Source organism: Sturnus vulgaris, chromosome 5 (genome assembly GCF_052056855.1).
Source record: "Sturnus vulgaris isolate bStuVul1 chromosome 5, bStuVul1.hap1, whole genome shotgun sequence".
NCBI lineage: Eukaryota > Metazoa > Chordata > Aves > Passeriformes > Sturnidae > Sturnus > Sturnus vulgaris.
The window spans coordinates 27,406,735-27,420,453 of record NC_142247.1 but is presented as its reverse complement, the minus strand read 5'-3'; the positions used below and the strand labels follow the sequence as shown (position 1 = coordinate 27,420,453).

General features: G+C 51.5%; 6 protein-coding genes across 6 annotated transcripts; 3 read left to right on the top strand and 3 right to left on the bottom strand.

The window, feature by feature from the left end:
* Positions 1–6,519: 6,519 nt before the first annotated feature.
* LOC148223625 (histone H2A-like) lies at positions 6,520–8,201 on the bottom strand. The gene has a single exon (XM_088165196.1). It carries the CDS (start codon positions 8,155–8,157, stop codon positions 7,768–7,770), a length of 390 nt encoding a protein of 129 aa, XP_088021322.1. The 5' UTR covers positions 8,158–8,201; the 3' UTR covers positions 6,520–7,767.
* On the top strand, positions 6,665–8,196 carry LOC148223626 (histone H1.01-like). The gene has a single exon (XM_088165192.1). It carries the CDS (start codon positions 6,665–6,667, stop codon positions 7,277–7,279), a length of 615 nt encoding a protein of 204 aa, XP_088021318.1. The 3' UTR covers positions 7,280–8,196.
* Positions 8,202–8,489: 288 nt separating the features above from the next.
* On the top strand, positions 8,490–8,960 carry LOC148223624 (histone H2B 5). The gene has a single exon (XM_088165197.1). It carries the CDS (start codon positions 8,490–8,492, stop codon positions 8,868–8,870), a length of 381 nt encoding a protein of 126 aa, XP_088021323.1. The 3' UTR covers positions 8,871–8,960.
* A 1,272-nt stretch (positions 8,961–10,232) lies between these two features.
* Positions 10,233–12,662, bottom strand: LOC148223622 (histone H3). The gene has a single exon (XM_088165193.1). It carries the CDS (start codon positions 11,784–11,786, stop codon positions 11,376–11,378), a length of 411 nt encoding a protein of 136 aa, XP_088021319.1. The 5' UTR covers positions 11,787–12,662; the 3' UTR covers positions 10,233–11,375.
* On the top strand, positions 10,284–10,906 carry LOC148223623 (histone H3). The gene has a single exon (XM_088165194.1). It carries the CDS (start codon positions 10,284–10,286, stop codon positions 10,692–10,694), a length of 411 nt encoding a protein of 136 aa, XP_088021320.1. The 3' UTR covers positions 10,695–10,906.
* Positions 12,663–12,778: 116 nt separating the features above from the next.
* LOC148223621 (histone H2B 1/2/3/4/6) lies at positions 12,779–13,696 on the bottom strand. The gene has a single exon (XM_088165198.1). It carries the CDS (start codon positions 13,547–13,549, stop codon positions 13,169–13,171), a length of 381 nt encoding a protein of 126 aa, XP_088021324.1. The 5' UTR covers positions 13,550–13,696; the 3' UTR covers positions 12,779–13,168.
* Between the last annotated feature and the right edge of the window lie 23 nt (positions 13,697–13,719).

Below are 13,719 nucleotides of genomic sequence, written 5' to 3'. Positions count from 1 at the left end.
ACAATGACATAGTTTTGGATGCTCCCCTTCCTTTCCCAGTTCTCTTCTTTCAATATATTCAGCTGCAAAATATTGTCAGAAACTCCTGCAATGCTCAGTCTGTGGGCAAGGACCTGATTAGGGTGCAGAAGAAGCAATTCATTTTTCTTAGACTCTTCTCTCACAGACTTTCATGCCCACTGGAAGAACTGCACTTTACTCGAGATGTTTGTCTCAGATGAGGATAGTTTCTCAGAGGAATCACCCTTTACCATTTAAAGAGAATGTTTCCCCATAATCCACCCCTATAATAAGGTGCATACCCAGAAAGCATGGACTTCACATGAGGAGCTACAGATGTCAATGAGATCTTAGAAAAGAGACATGTATTATGAAAAGAAACATTATTTCCTAGGGAGTGGACCTACCACAGCATTTTGCTATCTGTTCTTGTCCCTGCTGACACTCTCACAAACATTCCTCTGGTGAGAGTGCTGGTCTTCTCTCCCACTGATAGTTGGAAAGACTTTGCTTAAGCAAAGGTGAGCAGGTGGGAATGGGAGCTGGATGGAGAAGTGTCTTGTCTCAGCACCTGCCAAGGACTGAAAGGCTTCTAGTGCCATTAGTGCACTTGCCCAGATGTAAGTACATCTGCTGGGTCACCAGGTAGGTTCTAGGAGCCTGCTTGGAGTGAATCTTAGCTTATCAGGGATCTCCAGATGTGTGGAGTAGGTCTGACCTTCACTGGGCAGTTCTGCAAGCTGGTGGAGGCCTGTTCATGCTGCCTGCTGTACCCTTTCACCCAGCCCCTCTGCTGCTGCTGCCTCTTTGTTGGTGACCTGCAAAGCGCTTAGGGTTGATAGTGGAAGGGGCACAGCAGGTGTTTCACAATGACCCTGGCCAAAATGGTACCTCTGCTCCACCCTTTCCCATCTAGCCACATCCTCTTGAAATGCCTGAGGGCACTTTTTTGGGAGCAGGTGACCAGAAAAGGGAAGGAAGGATGTTTTATTGCCTCAGCTCTCTTCCTTTCAGGGGATTTTGGCAGAAAGGACTGGTATTTATGCTCCCGGTCTCTCCAGCAGAAGGGATATATGGCAGAAGTGTTTGATCTGAAGCTGTTTGCAGCTACTGTGAATGTAACACTTGAAGCTGGAGTTTCAAATATACACTTCCTTTACTAACATTGTTTTGATCAAATAACAGAAAAAATGAGTAAATTTACATTTATATACCATCTTTTTAACAGGACATTTCTGCCATGCTTGGTACTTTCAACATTAACTACTGGACCCTGGAGCTAAAAGCTGTCTTTTTCCTTTCATTTTTTTTGCAATTGTATCAAAGACAAATCTTAACTTTTCACGGCAACATATAAATTCAGAATCAGAGGAAACTAGAATAGACCAACACTAAAACAAAGAAAGCAAATTGGTACAAAAAGGCTGCATCAGCTTTTAGTAACCTTACCAGTAGATCCAAATTAATTTTTTGAAAGCATTCCAGAATGCGACAGGCTGCTCTGTGCTCTGGCCACTGGTGTATGTGGGACTTCAGCTGGGTTTGAAGAAAGCTGCAAAGAGCAGAGCAGGGTGGGGGGAACAGGAAATGGGACGAGAACACCTCCTGTTAGTTCCATTTAAGCACAAGGTTAGTCAAGCACACTGTGCGTGCTTTGTGTGCAAGCATTCATGTAACAAAAATACCGTCCGAAATTGCCTTGTCAAAACCCTGTTGGCAGTGTTTGCAGAGATCAAGCATTTATTTGGATGCAGAAAAAGAATTTGTGCAATATATTTAAACAGATCAGCTTATGCTGCCTTTTACCACCTTTAATTCCATGTTTCAGTGTGGGCTGTGTGGCACAAGACTGTCTCTGACACAGGAAGGAGCAGCTCCCCACTCAGCCATGAGCCTCCAGCCCTGGCCATGGCACAGCTGAATGTAATTCAGTGCAGCCACACAGGTTCTGCTGAGAGCAGTGCTGCTGGGGGCCTTTTCTCTGCTCACCTTCTTAGCAGTGGCAGCAGCAGCACCACACCACAGCAAGTCTGGCTACCCATCCCCTCCAGGACTGCAGAAAATAGAGAATTGCTAACATATTTCCAGAACTGCAAAGAAACCTATTAGGTTGGTAAAAAGTAGAAATTAGGTAACCTGGTTTCTTGGGTCTCTTTTCCAATGGCTGAGTTCACAAGGCAACATTTCTCTTGAAAGAAAGGAGTCTAGATTCTTCTCAGCTGCAAAATCTACTCATTTTTGTGAAACTTTCAAGAAGTCAGTGTCTTTGAAATCTTGACTGCTCTGTCAAATTCTGGCTGAGATTGCCTAGGAACCTCAAAAGCTACTGTCATTACATAGACTAACCCTCCCATCTGGCACGATAGAAAAATGACAGAGACACAGAGGCCTAAAGAAGTCTAGGAAAAGGTATGCAGTCAATTTTTTCACACTCTGAAGCTCCCTCTAGAGCCAGGAGAAGAAAGTCATCCTCAAAAGCTCGTTCAGTCCATTTCTTCCTGGCATCTGCTCTAAAATACGTGACGAATTATAGACAGCAATTCTTTATCCCTTTCCTGCCTTGTTTGATGTCCCCCAGGTTTGCTAGGTTTATGTTCCAATTTCAAATATCCTGTCCCACAGACAATGCTGTGGGCCAGAGATGGTCACTTAAACCAGCCTTTCTGTTCTGCAGTGTGAGCAGGGGATGCAGTTGTGGAAGGCTCTGTGTGGCAGTGTGTATCCCTCCCTGTTGTCTGGATGTAGAGAACTGCTGAATCAGTAGCTTTGAGAGCCTTTTACAGTCCCTGCTTCACCAAGGAGGGGCACAGTCAAGGCACCACCAGCCCTGCCTGTCCCTGCCCAGCATTTCCTGGGGCTCCCCCAACCCTGTTCTGGTCCCAGAGCCCATTCCAGCCTCCCTGGAGCCATCAGCCCCTATCCCAGCAGCACAGAAATAGGGCCAGTCTCAAGTTCCCCACAGCCCTGCCTGGCCATGGTCCCGGTGCCCCAGGGAGGTATCCAGGGCTGGAGCTGGGGCTGAGCTCAGAGCTCCTCCCCAGGCCTGATCCTGTTCTTACCTGCAGACTGACTTTTCGGCCTTGCCTCTGTGTGTTATAGCAGGGAGCTGAGGTTTGTGGCAAATTAAAAGTTAAAATGAGCAGACCAATTCATTGCATTTTGAACAGATTTTGGGTTGGGCTTTTTTTTTTTTTTTTTCCTATATGAAATTAGATGAATCATCTCTGAACCATTTTTCTGCTGACAGGAAATGTTGAGAATTAACACCTATAGCTGGGCCTCAGCAGGAGAAGGGTGGAAAACATGAATCAGACTATAATAGGAGGATCCAAGCAACTGTGTTTTTAAGAACTGTGAATGATTTTCAGTTCTCATATCTGCAGAACAGACATGGCTTTATATGTTTGGGAAAGTCATGATAATGTGAAATGCAGTGCAGTTAGGAGGTCATGTGGAAAAGTCATAAGTGTTGTAAGTAAATTTACAAGTTAACCAAGTTCCACCAAAAAGTTATTGTTTGTTAGTTGATAAATTGTTAATTGAGTTAATGTTGTTAATTTAAGTACCCCAGTTCAGCTGTAATGTTAGTTCCCCTGTTCCCCGATGCCTTGGTTGTGTACCTCCCTTTTGTCCGTTGGGTATTGCTGCTGCTGTTCCGGCATGGCACCAGAGGAGGTGACATCATAGGACTTCTATGCAAAGTGCGGAACTAAGGAATTATTGGTACCACTCGGGTAAATAAATCCCCTATAAAACGACCCAGCTGAAGTTCCAACGAGCCAAGATGGTTTATCTGTGTCGGGAACTGTCTCCTGGAACTGCACACGCATGACACCCAGGATCCTCACCCTGACAAGAACAGTGCCCGGTCGGAAATGGGACCCTAGACAGTGACCCAAAGAGTGTTTTCTTAGGGGACTCCTGTGAGGACAGAAGCCCCAGCTCTGCCCTTCGTGGATGAAGCTGCACTGAACCTCCTTCTCGGCGTCGTCAGCTGGGAGCAGCGGTGGTGTGTGTGCACCCTACGAGTACCCCCCACCCACAAGTAAAGAGCTGATTCTTAATAAAGGCCTTTCAAAGGGAGCTGGTCTCGTGGCCCATTTACTTCAATAAGGAAGGGGAGGAATAGGAGAAAGAGTTCAAGAAGAATTATCCTCTATATGAGTACAAACAGCTGAGCACTGACCTTTATAAGGTCTTCTTCCTAGGACTTTTAATGTAATCTGTGGTGGCTGCTCAGCTTTATATAATATTACATATTATATATTACATTATATATTATATATGTTAATGTTATATATTCTATATTATATATTCTATGTTACATACTATATATTATATATGTATTATGTATTAATTATATATTATATATTTTTGCAAGTGAATAGGCATTTGTTACTGGTTATAATAATAAATAATATAATATAATATAATATAATATAATATAATATAATATAATATAATATAATATAATATAATATAATATAATATAATATAATATAATATAATATAATAATAAAAATCTATATACTTTTCATACTGTCTGGGAACTCTAAGGGGCTTTCAGATCTGATCTCTTGCAGTTGGAGCTGGCTCACATTGATAGAGCCTGGAAAAAAAAAAAAAAAAAAAAAAAATGTTCTGTAGGATTTGCTGGCAGACTCTTGTTACTCTACCAGAGATCTCTGTCCATGCTGACAGTGCACCCAGAGCCTGACAGCCTGGAATACCACTGAGATCCTATTGTTCTGGATTTCACCTCTTCTAAGGTGAGGTAGCAAAGCTGGCTGTAATTGTGATGGTAACTGCATAAGGGGGAGGGATAGAGAATCTCTCCCAGTAAAGATCCTTCCTCTTTTTTATGTCTGCATTGTAGGGAAATATGTACTACTACACATATCTTAAATAAGTTTGACTCTGACTGCAGATCTCTGATGCACAACTTCAGGTTTTTGTGCTGCTAATCACATAAGAAACAGCAGGTTTTGGGGGAGGAGGATGAACCATGAACCACAGTCTTTGTATATTTACTACTCTTTGAGGTGGCGCTGTATTCATATCTCCTTGTATGTCTTGGTTATTCTCTTCTGCATCTTAGTGGCACTCTCTGTCTCATCATAACATCATAATTCCTCAGCTAGGGGACCTCGATGGCAAGGAGGAGATAGAAAGAAAACATAAATGCGAGAAAAATGTGGTTTTTTTTCCAAAGTCTTTTTTACCATAATTATACAAGAAAATGTAAAAGTGCCTATATGAGGGGTTTTTTTTATCAGACTTCGTGAATTAATTGAAGATGAAGAGTCTTCCAAAATCTTCAAGAGGTTAATTTTACTGTTCTTTAGTGAAATGAAATAGAGGAGTGAGGTGGTATTTTTCCACTCACAGATTTTTCATCTTGTTGAAAAAGGGAAGTTGATCATAACTGGTCAGCATCATACCTAAACTATTCAAGTGCAGTTTGTTGACATGAGGTGTAAATGCAGCAATCTGACACTGCTAAACTATTGATGGCCATTAAACTTCAAGGTAAATAAATTAGGATCTCCTGAGAGAGACACAAAACTATACCCAAAGTTGTAGCTGGTCAGAATGTATGCGTGCTAGTGGGGCTGTCACCACAATGTGGATAAAGAGCTTTGCCTCACTTTGTGCGGCAGCCAAAGCTTTTACATACAGAAACTGCTGCGACATGATCTGTAATATGGAAAAAGAGCAGTGAGAAGAAATTGTGGTTTTTCTTTCCAGCTTCAGATCAAAATATGAATAGAATGGTGCTCTCACATCTCTTGCAGACTCAAGCTCTGTCAATTTTTTCCCCCCATGTTAATGAGTCATATGAACTGATTTTACAGATTTAGCACTACTTGCTCTATTTAGAATGTGGTCTGTTTCTGTGCACCAGAGATTTATATGAAGCTCTGTGGTCTAACACAAACTTTTTAATCTTTGGTCTTCAGGTCCCAAATTAGTCCGCTGATATTGGAGAGCATTTTGCTACATTAACACTAGGAAAGTGTTTCAAAGACATAGCCCATTCTGAGGGAGATAAAGTATATGCTGTCTAATACTTCATGCATAGAAATGTGGGACGTCTGGAAACTTTAGGTTCGGAAGTATAGGAAAAAAAATATGCCTATGAGTGTTTCACAGTAGCCAGAGGTATAAACCTCGGTAGGTGAAGCGACAGCAGCTTTGTTCTATCTGACTCTCTTTGAAACTGTTTTATTTTCAAGATGAGATTCTAAGTGTTTGCTTTCTTATCTAATGTAAAAAGGACCCTCTGAAGATTAATACTGAGTTTTCTGACTCACGTTAACTTTAAAGGAGAATTTCTAATTTACGGAGACATAACAAAACTTTGGCGTTCTCGAGGTCTGTTTGGTGCAGGACTCGGGATTTCTTGTCCCCTAGCTACTCAAGTCCAACTTTTTTCGCGACAAGACATCAACAGGCGAAAAAGAGCCGCTTCCACGGCCTCAGAGATACAGAAAAAGGACGATTTCGTGACAGATAAAATAGGAAAAAAACCACATTCTATTTCACCGGCAGGAACACAGAGCGGACCGCGGGCAGGGGGCGGGCGGAGCCAATCAGAGCCCGCCGTGCTCTATAAAAGGGGGCGCCGCGGGGCCGCCCCTGCTCAGTGCTGCCATTACCCGACATGGCAGAGACCCCTCCCGCCGCCGCTCCCGCCGCCAAGGCCGCCGCCAAGAAGCCGAAGAAGGCGGCGAGCGGCTCCAAAGCCCGCAAGCCCGCGGGGCCCAGCGTCACCGAGCTCATCACCAAGGCCGTGTCCGCCTCCAAGGAGCGCAAGGGGCTCTCCCTCGCCGCGCTCAAGAAGGCGCTGGCCGCCGGCGGCTACGATGTGGAGAAGAACAACAGCCGCATCAAGCTGGGGCTCAAGAGCCTCGTCAGCAAGGGCACCCTGGTGCAGACCAAGGGCACCGGCGCCTCCGGCTCTTTCCGCCTCAGCAAGAAGCCCGGAGAAGCAAAAGAAAAGGATTCCAAGAAGAAAAAAACTACAGTCGCCAAGCCAAAGACGCTGGCGGCTAAGAAGCCTGCCAGCGCTGCCAGGAAGGCGGTGACAGCAAAGAAGAGCCCCAAGAAAGTTAAGCTTGCTGCTAAGAAAGCAGCCAAGAGTCCTAAGAAGGTAACGAAAGCTGTCAGGCCCAAGAAAGTGGTGGCAGCAGCGAAGAGCCCGGGTAAGGCGAAGGTGGTGAGGCCGAAGGCACCGAAGCCGAAAGCGGCCAAGGCAAGGACAGCGTCCAAGAAGTGAGAGAGCCCGACGTGGAATTAATCTTGCTTCGCATTTAAACCAATGGCTCTTCTAAGAGCCCCCCACATTTTCTTAAACGAGCTGAAGTGCTGTGGCTGCCGCCGTTCTGGGAGGTTTTAAGGGGGAGGTGTTGGGGGGAATCTGCAGTCTGCTCGAGGGGGCGTTTAAATTGGTAGGGGGAAGGTAGCAGCGCCTTGGTGGCTTTCAAAATGCACACAAGGCAGCGAATAAATTGCGAAAGAGCTGAGCTGCTTCGTAGAACCGCAGTCAGCCCGACCTCAGGTCGAGGTAGACATGGGACCGGTGATCTGCGTACACGGAGCTGCATCTGGCACTGACTGTAAAAACATCTGAGACAAGCATTTCTAAAAATTCCATGGAGTTTTGTAACGTTAATGCAATTGAAGCTCTTTTCATGAAATTGTAGGTGGCTCTGAAAAGAGCCTTTGGGTTTATCGTGATGACTGGCAGTCGTTGTTCTTCGGCGCTCACTTGGTCTTAGCCTTGTGGCTGTCGGTCTTCTTGGGCAGCAGCACGGCCTGGATGTTGGGCAGCACGCCGCCCTGCGCGATCGTCACCTTGCCCAGCAGCTTGTTGAGCTCCTCGTCGTTGCGGATGGCGAGCTGCAGGTGGCGGGGGATGATGCGCGTCTTCTTGTTGTCGCGGGCCGCGTTGCCCGCCAGCTCCAGGATCTCGGCCGTCAGGTACTCGAGCACGGCCGCCAGGTACACCGGGGCGCCGGCGCCCACGCGCTCCGCGTAGTTGCCCTTGCGCAGCAGGCGGTGCACGCGGCCCACGGGGAACTGCAGCCCGGCCCGCGACGAGCGCGACTTGGCCTTGGCGCGCGCCTTCCCGCCCTGCTTCCCGCGGCCGGACATGCTGAAACTGCTGAAACTAAACCACGATCCGTACACAATAAACCCAACTTCTGAGCTCGGGCTTTTATGCCTTTTCAGAGGAACGAACGACTTTGGATTGGCTGAGATAGGGATGTGCCTGAAACAGCCAATAGGGACGCGGATCCAGATTTGACCAATGGCGATGAACGGCGTAGCGCTGTAGCTGCAGAAACTGGTCTCAGCCAATAATAGCTTAGGCTACGGGAAACCTTAATTTGCATAACCGTCCTATAAATGCGGGCGCGCAGGCGAGCAGTTTATTCTTCGTTGTAGAGCCTTTCAGTGCAGTTGCAGTAAGAGGATTCGTTGTCATGCCTGAGCCGGCCAAGTCCGCCCCCGCGCCCAAGAAGGGCTCCAAGAAGGCGGTGACCAAGACGCAGAAGAAAGGTGACAAGAAACGGCGCAAGAGCCGCAAGGAGAGCTACTCCATCTACGTGTACAAGGTGCTGAAGCAGGTGCACCCCGACACGGGCATCTCGTCCAAGGCCATGGGCATAATGAACTCCTTCGTCAACGACATCTTCGAGCGCATCGCCGGCGAGGCGTCGCGCCTGGCGCACTACAACAAGCGCTCCACCATCACGTCGCGGGAGATCCAGACGGCCGTGCGGCTGCTGCTGCCCGGCGAGCTGGCCAAGCACGCCGTGTCCGAGGGCACCAAGGCTGTCACCAAGTACACCAGCTCCAAGTAGGCGGTTTCTGCGTCCTTTGTCCGATACTCTTAACCCAAAGGCTCTTTTAAGAGCCACCCACCTTTTCAGTAAAAGAGCTGATTCTGTGGAGAGTTCGTACCTGTCGCGTTCATTTTTCTTTTTTGGAGGGGGGGGCTGGGAGGGAAATAGGCAGTTACGGTGTAAAAGAAACATGTATTTAAAGAAAAAACATTTTTCAGTGTTTGCGGTAGACTGCTATGCTCTGCATCTGCTTCAAAGGAACTCAGGCTGTTCATAAATCGTTTCAAAAAACCTAGGAGTCCGTTTTGGTGTATGTACAAGGTGGCGGGACGGGTTAAACAGAAATAGATCCTGCCGCTGGTCTGTCATATAAAACAGCCAAACAAATATGTTCCTAGCCGCTGGTGCGTAGTGTTTCTCCGCTGAACTACGTTAACTGAACACAATGTGTACCAGCAGCATTGCCAGCACAGATGCTTTCAGGCCATGCTGTGATATTTTTAATGGATTTATGATTTGGAGCAAAAGGCTCCGGGATAGATGCTCTCACCACTCCAAATGTGTTTTCGCAAGTGAAGCAAAGCGGAATGCGTTCTCCGCCGGTATGCACAGGCTCCCCGGCGCGACTCTCCCCTTTTTCTTCCGCCTCTCTCTCTCTCTCCAGAGACCTGTCCCCAGGCCCCGTAAATTCCGCCGCCGAGCAGCGGACGGAGCCGGAGGCGGGCGGGCAGAATCGGGGTCGCGCCGCTGCCGCGCTCGGTCCGACCTGAGTGAGGACTGCGCGGAGCCTCCCCGTGGGCGGGCCCGGCCGCCTCACGCACCGCCCAACACGGCGCTCATTGGTGGCGCTCGCGGCGCGCAGCCCGCGCTCCACCGGGCCGCGCTCCCCGCAAGAGACGCGGCGCTTCCACCGGGCCGGGCAGCAGCCGGGGAAGCTCGGCCTGGCCAGAGAAGTCGGCTGCCGCCTGCGCCTTCAGCCTTTCTGCCGCGGCTCTGAATCGAACGCGGCTACCGAGCGGGAAGAAACCGCGAGTTCTCGGGGACGGAGGCGGCTACCGGCGGCAGCTTTAGCCAGCGGCCCCGAGGCCGGAGATGAACGAGAGCGGAGCGGCTTTGGAAAAAAGAGGGCGAGCCCGAATCTCGGGCACCGAGACCGCTCTACATTGCTGGCCGGCGGTGCAACCGCCCCTCCCGTCCCTTGCAAGCCGCCGTTCAGAGGGGGCGGGGACGGGGCGAGGACCGGGCGCGTTTCCCGCCCCGGAGGCGGGGGCTCTTCCAGGGCTCGCGCGAAGCGTCCAATGGCAGCCGGCCGGTGGCGCGCGGGCGGCCAAGGGGCGGGGCCAGAAGGGACCATAAATAGCGGCGCCGCGGCGCGCCTGCGAGATCCCTGTTGCAAGCGAGCGATTGCGGCTGTGTTGGTGGTGGGCAGCGATGGCGCGCACGAAGCAGACAGCGCGTAAATCGACGGGCGGGAAGGCGCCCCGCAAGCAGCTGGCCACCAAGGCTGCTCGCAAGAGCGCGCCGGCCACGGGCGGCGTCAAGAAGCCGCACCGCTACCGGCCCGGCACGGTGGCGCTGCGCGAGATCCGGCGCTACCAGAAGTCCACGGAGCTGCTGATCCGCAAGCTGCCCTTCCAGCGCCTGGTGCGCGAGATCGCGCAGGACTTCAAGACCGACCTGCGCTTCCAGAGCTCGGCCGTCATGGCGCTGCAGGAGGCCAGCGAGGCCTACCTGGTGGGGCTCTTCGAGGACACCAACCTGTGCGCCATCCACGCCAAGCGCGTCACCATCATGCCCAAGGACATCCAGCTGGCTCGGCGCATCCGCGGCGAGCGTGCCTAAGTGTTCTGCCGCAGCCTTTCCTGGCCCGGCATTGAAGCAGCCCACATAGACCCAAAGGCTCTTTTAAGAGCCACCACATGCACAACTAAAAAGAGCTGTAGCGCTGTTGTTTAATGCGTACGGCTTTATTTGAAGGGGGGAGGCATAGTCCTGGCGGTACACGAATATCGGTATCGTGAGATAATATATAATAAATTGCTTGATCGACAGCATGAGCTAGTAAATTAGGCCAGAGATATTTTTGTAGTCACCATATGCACAGTAAATTGAGTTTTATGCTCAGAAAATTTCGAGGTAACAGTTTAGCCGCGTGACTCTACATGACCATAGTTTGGGGGAAGAAGGTGAGGGATGAATGTAAGCGCTAATGCCTAGGATTCCACACGGATGATTTAACGAAGGAAAACTTTCCTGAGACCCACTCACTTCCGAGTTTTCTTAAACCTAACATATCGTTAAAACGTTTTTATCGCCTCCCCGCTGATGAAACATGGCCTTATTGGAACTGTTTTAATAACCCACGTCACTATTTTTCTCCCTCATTCTCCACACCCCTTAACAAAATAACGCGTAAAGCAGTGCTACAGCTCTTTCTACTGCGCTTGTGGTGGCTCTTAAAAGAGCCTTTGGGTCGATGTGGGCTGCCTCAATTCCTGGCCAGAAAAGACTCCGGCAAGACACTTAAGCGCGCTCGCCGCGGATGCGCCGAGCCAGCTGGATGTCCTTGGGCATGATGGTGACGCGCTTGGCGTGGATGGCGCACAGGTTGGTGTCCTCGAAGAGCCCCACCAGGTAGGCCTCGCTGGCCTCCTGCAGCGCCATGACGGCCGAGCTCTGGAAGCGCAGGTCGGTCTTGAAGTCCTGCGCGATCTCGCGCACCAGGCGCTGGAAGGGCAGCTTGCGGATCAGCAGCTCTGTGGACTTCTGGTAGCGCCGGATCTCGCGCAGCGCCACCGTGCCGGGCCGGTAGCGGTGCGGCTTCTTGACGCCGCCCGTGGCCGGCGCGCTCTTGCGAGCAGCCTTGGTGGCCAGCTGCTTGCGGGGCGCCTTCCCGCCCGTCGATTTACGCGCTGTCTGCTTCGTGCGCGCCATCGCTGCCCACCACCAACACAGCCGCAATCGCTCGCTTGCAACAGGGATCTCGCAGGCGCGCCGCGGCGCCGCTATTTATGGTCCCTTCTGGCCCCGCCCCTTGGCCGCCCGCGCGCCACCGGCCGGCTGCCATTGGACGCTTCGCGCGAGCCCTGGAAGAGCCCCCGCCTCCGGGGCGGGAAACGCGCCCGGTCCTCGCCCCGTCCCCGCCCCCTCTGAACGGCGGCTTGCAAGGGACGGGAGGGGCGGTTGCACCGCCGGCCAGCAATGTAGAGCGGTCTCGGTGCCCGAGATTCGGGCTCGCCCTCTTTTTTCCAAAGCCGCTCCGCTCTCGTTCATCTCCGGCCTCGGGGCCGCTGGCTAAAGCTGCCGCCGGTAGCCGCCTCCGTCCCCGAGAACTCGCGGTTTCTTCCCGCTCGGTAGCCGCGTTCGATTCAGAGCCGCGGCAGAAAGGCTGAAGACGCAGGCGGCAGCCGACTTCTCTGGCCAGGCCGAGCTTCCCCGGCTGCTGCCCGGCCCGGTGGAAGCGCCGCGTCTCTTGCGGGGAGCGCGGCCCGGTGGAGCGCGGGCTGCGCGCCGCGAGCGCCACCAATGAGCGCCGTGTCGGGCGGTGCGTGAGGCGGCCGGGCCCGCCCACGGGGAGGCTCCGCGCAGTCCTCACTCAGGTCGGACCGAGCGCGGCAGCGGCGCGGCCCCAATTCTGCCCGCCCGCCTCCGGCTCCGTCCGCTGCTCGGCGGCGGAATTTACGGGGCCTGGGGACAGGTCTCTGGAGAGGGAGGCGGAAGAAAGAGGGGAAAGAGCCGCGCCGGGGAGCCTGTGCCTGATTATCCCTACCTGTGCATCGAGTGGGCAGGCCGGGTGGAGAACGCATTCGGCTTTGCTTCCCCTGGTCACTTGCGATACGACATTTGGGGTAGTGAGGGAAGTCGGGCATCTATTCCAGAGTCTTTTGCTCACAAACAAGAGACTGAAAAACAACAGCAATGGGTGGGTATGGAGCCGCCTGTGTTTTTAATGTCTCCGACTCAGTCTTCCGTTATCGTGGCTTAACCGAAAACACCATGTACAAGTAGTCAGAGCACTCGTTTTGGCCGTTGTGAGACCAGCGAGAGCATTAGGTTCCCTAACCTGTGGTTCCTAAAGTGTACGTGCCTGAAAATCGGGTTCTTAAGAATAAAAAATGTATGAAAGCCCTCATTTCTATTGAAGCATGTGTATGACAAACTAGTACTTTTTAAAATTTACGTGTTTTACACTCTAACTGCGTACTTCCCTCCGAGGCCCCAATCCCAAAATCACATCAGCTCTTTTACTGAAAAGGTGGGTGGCTCTTAAAAGAGCCTTTGGGTCAATAGTATCGGACAAAGGACGCAGAAACCGCCTACTTGGAGCTGGTGTACTTGGTGACAGCCTTGGTGCCCTCGGACACGGCGTGCTTGGCCAGCTCGCCGGGCAGCAGCAGCCGCACGGCCGTCTGGATCTCCCGCGACGTGATGGTGGAGCGCTTGTTGTAGTGCGCCAGGCGCGACGCCTCGCCGGCGATGCGCTCGAAGATGTCGTTGACGAAGGAGTTCATTATGCCCATGGCCTTGGACGAGATGCCCGTGTCGGGGTGCACCTGCTTCAGCACCTTGTACACGTAGATGGAGTAACTCTCCTTGCGGCTCTTCTTGCGCTTCTTGTCGCCTTTCTTCTGCGTCTTGGTCACCGCCTTCTTGGAGCCCTTCTTGGGCGCGGGAGCGGACTTCGCCGGCTCAGGCATCGCAGCAACCACAGCTCTGTGCCTCACAAAACACAGACACCAACAGCTCGCAACAGAGCTACAACCTCAAGAGCCTCTTTTATAGCGGCACCGCCGATCTCGCTGCATCGCTATTGGCTCGGCTTTAGCTCCGCGCGCGGCGCCGAGATTCGCTATTGGACACGTCTCGA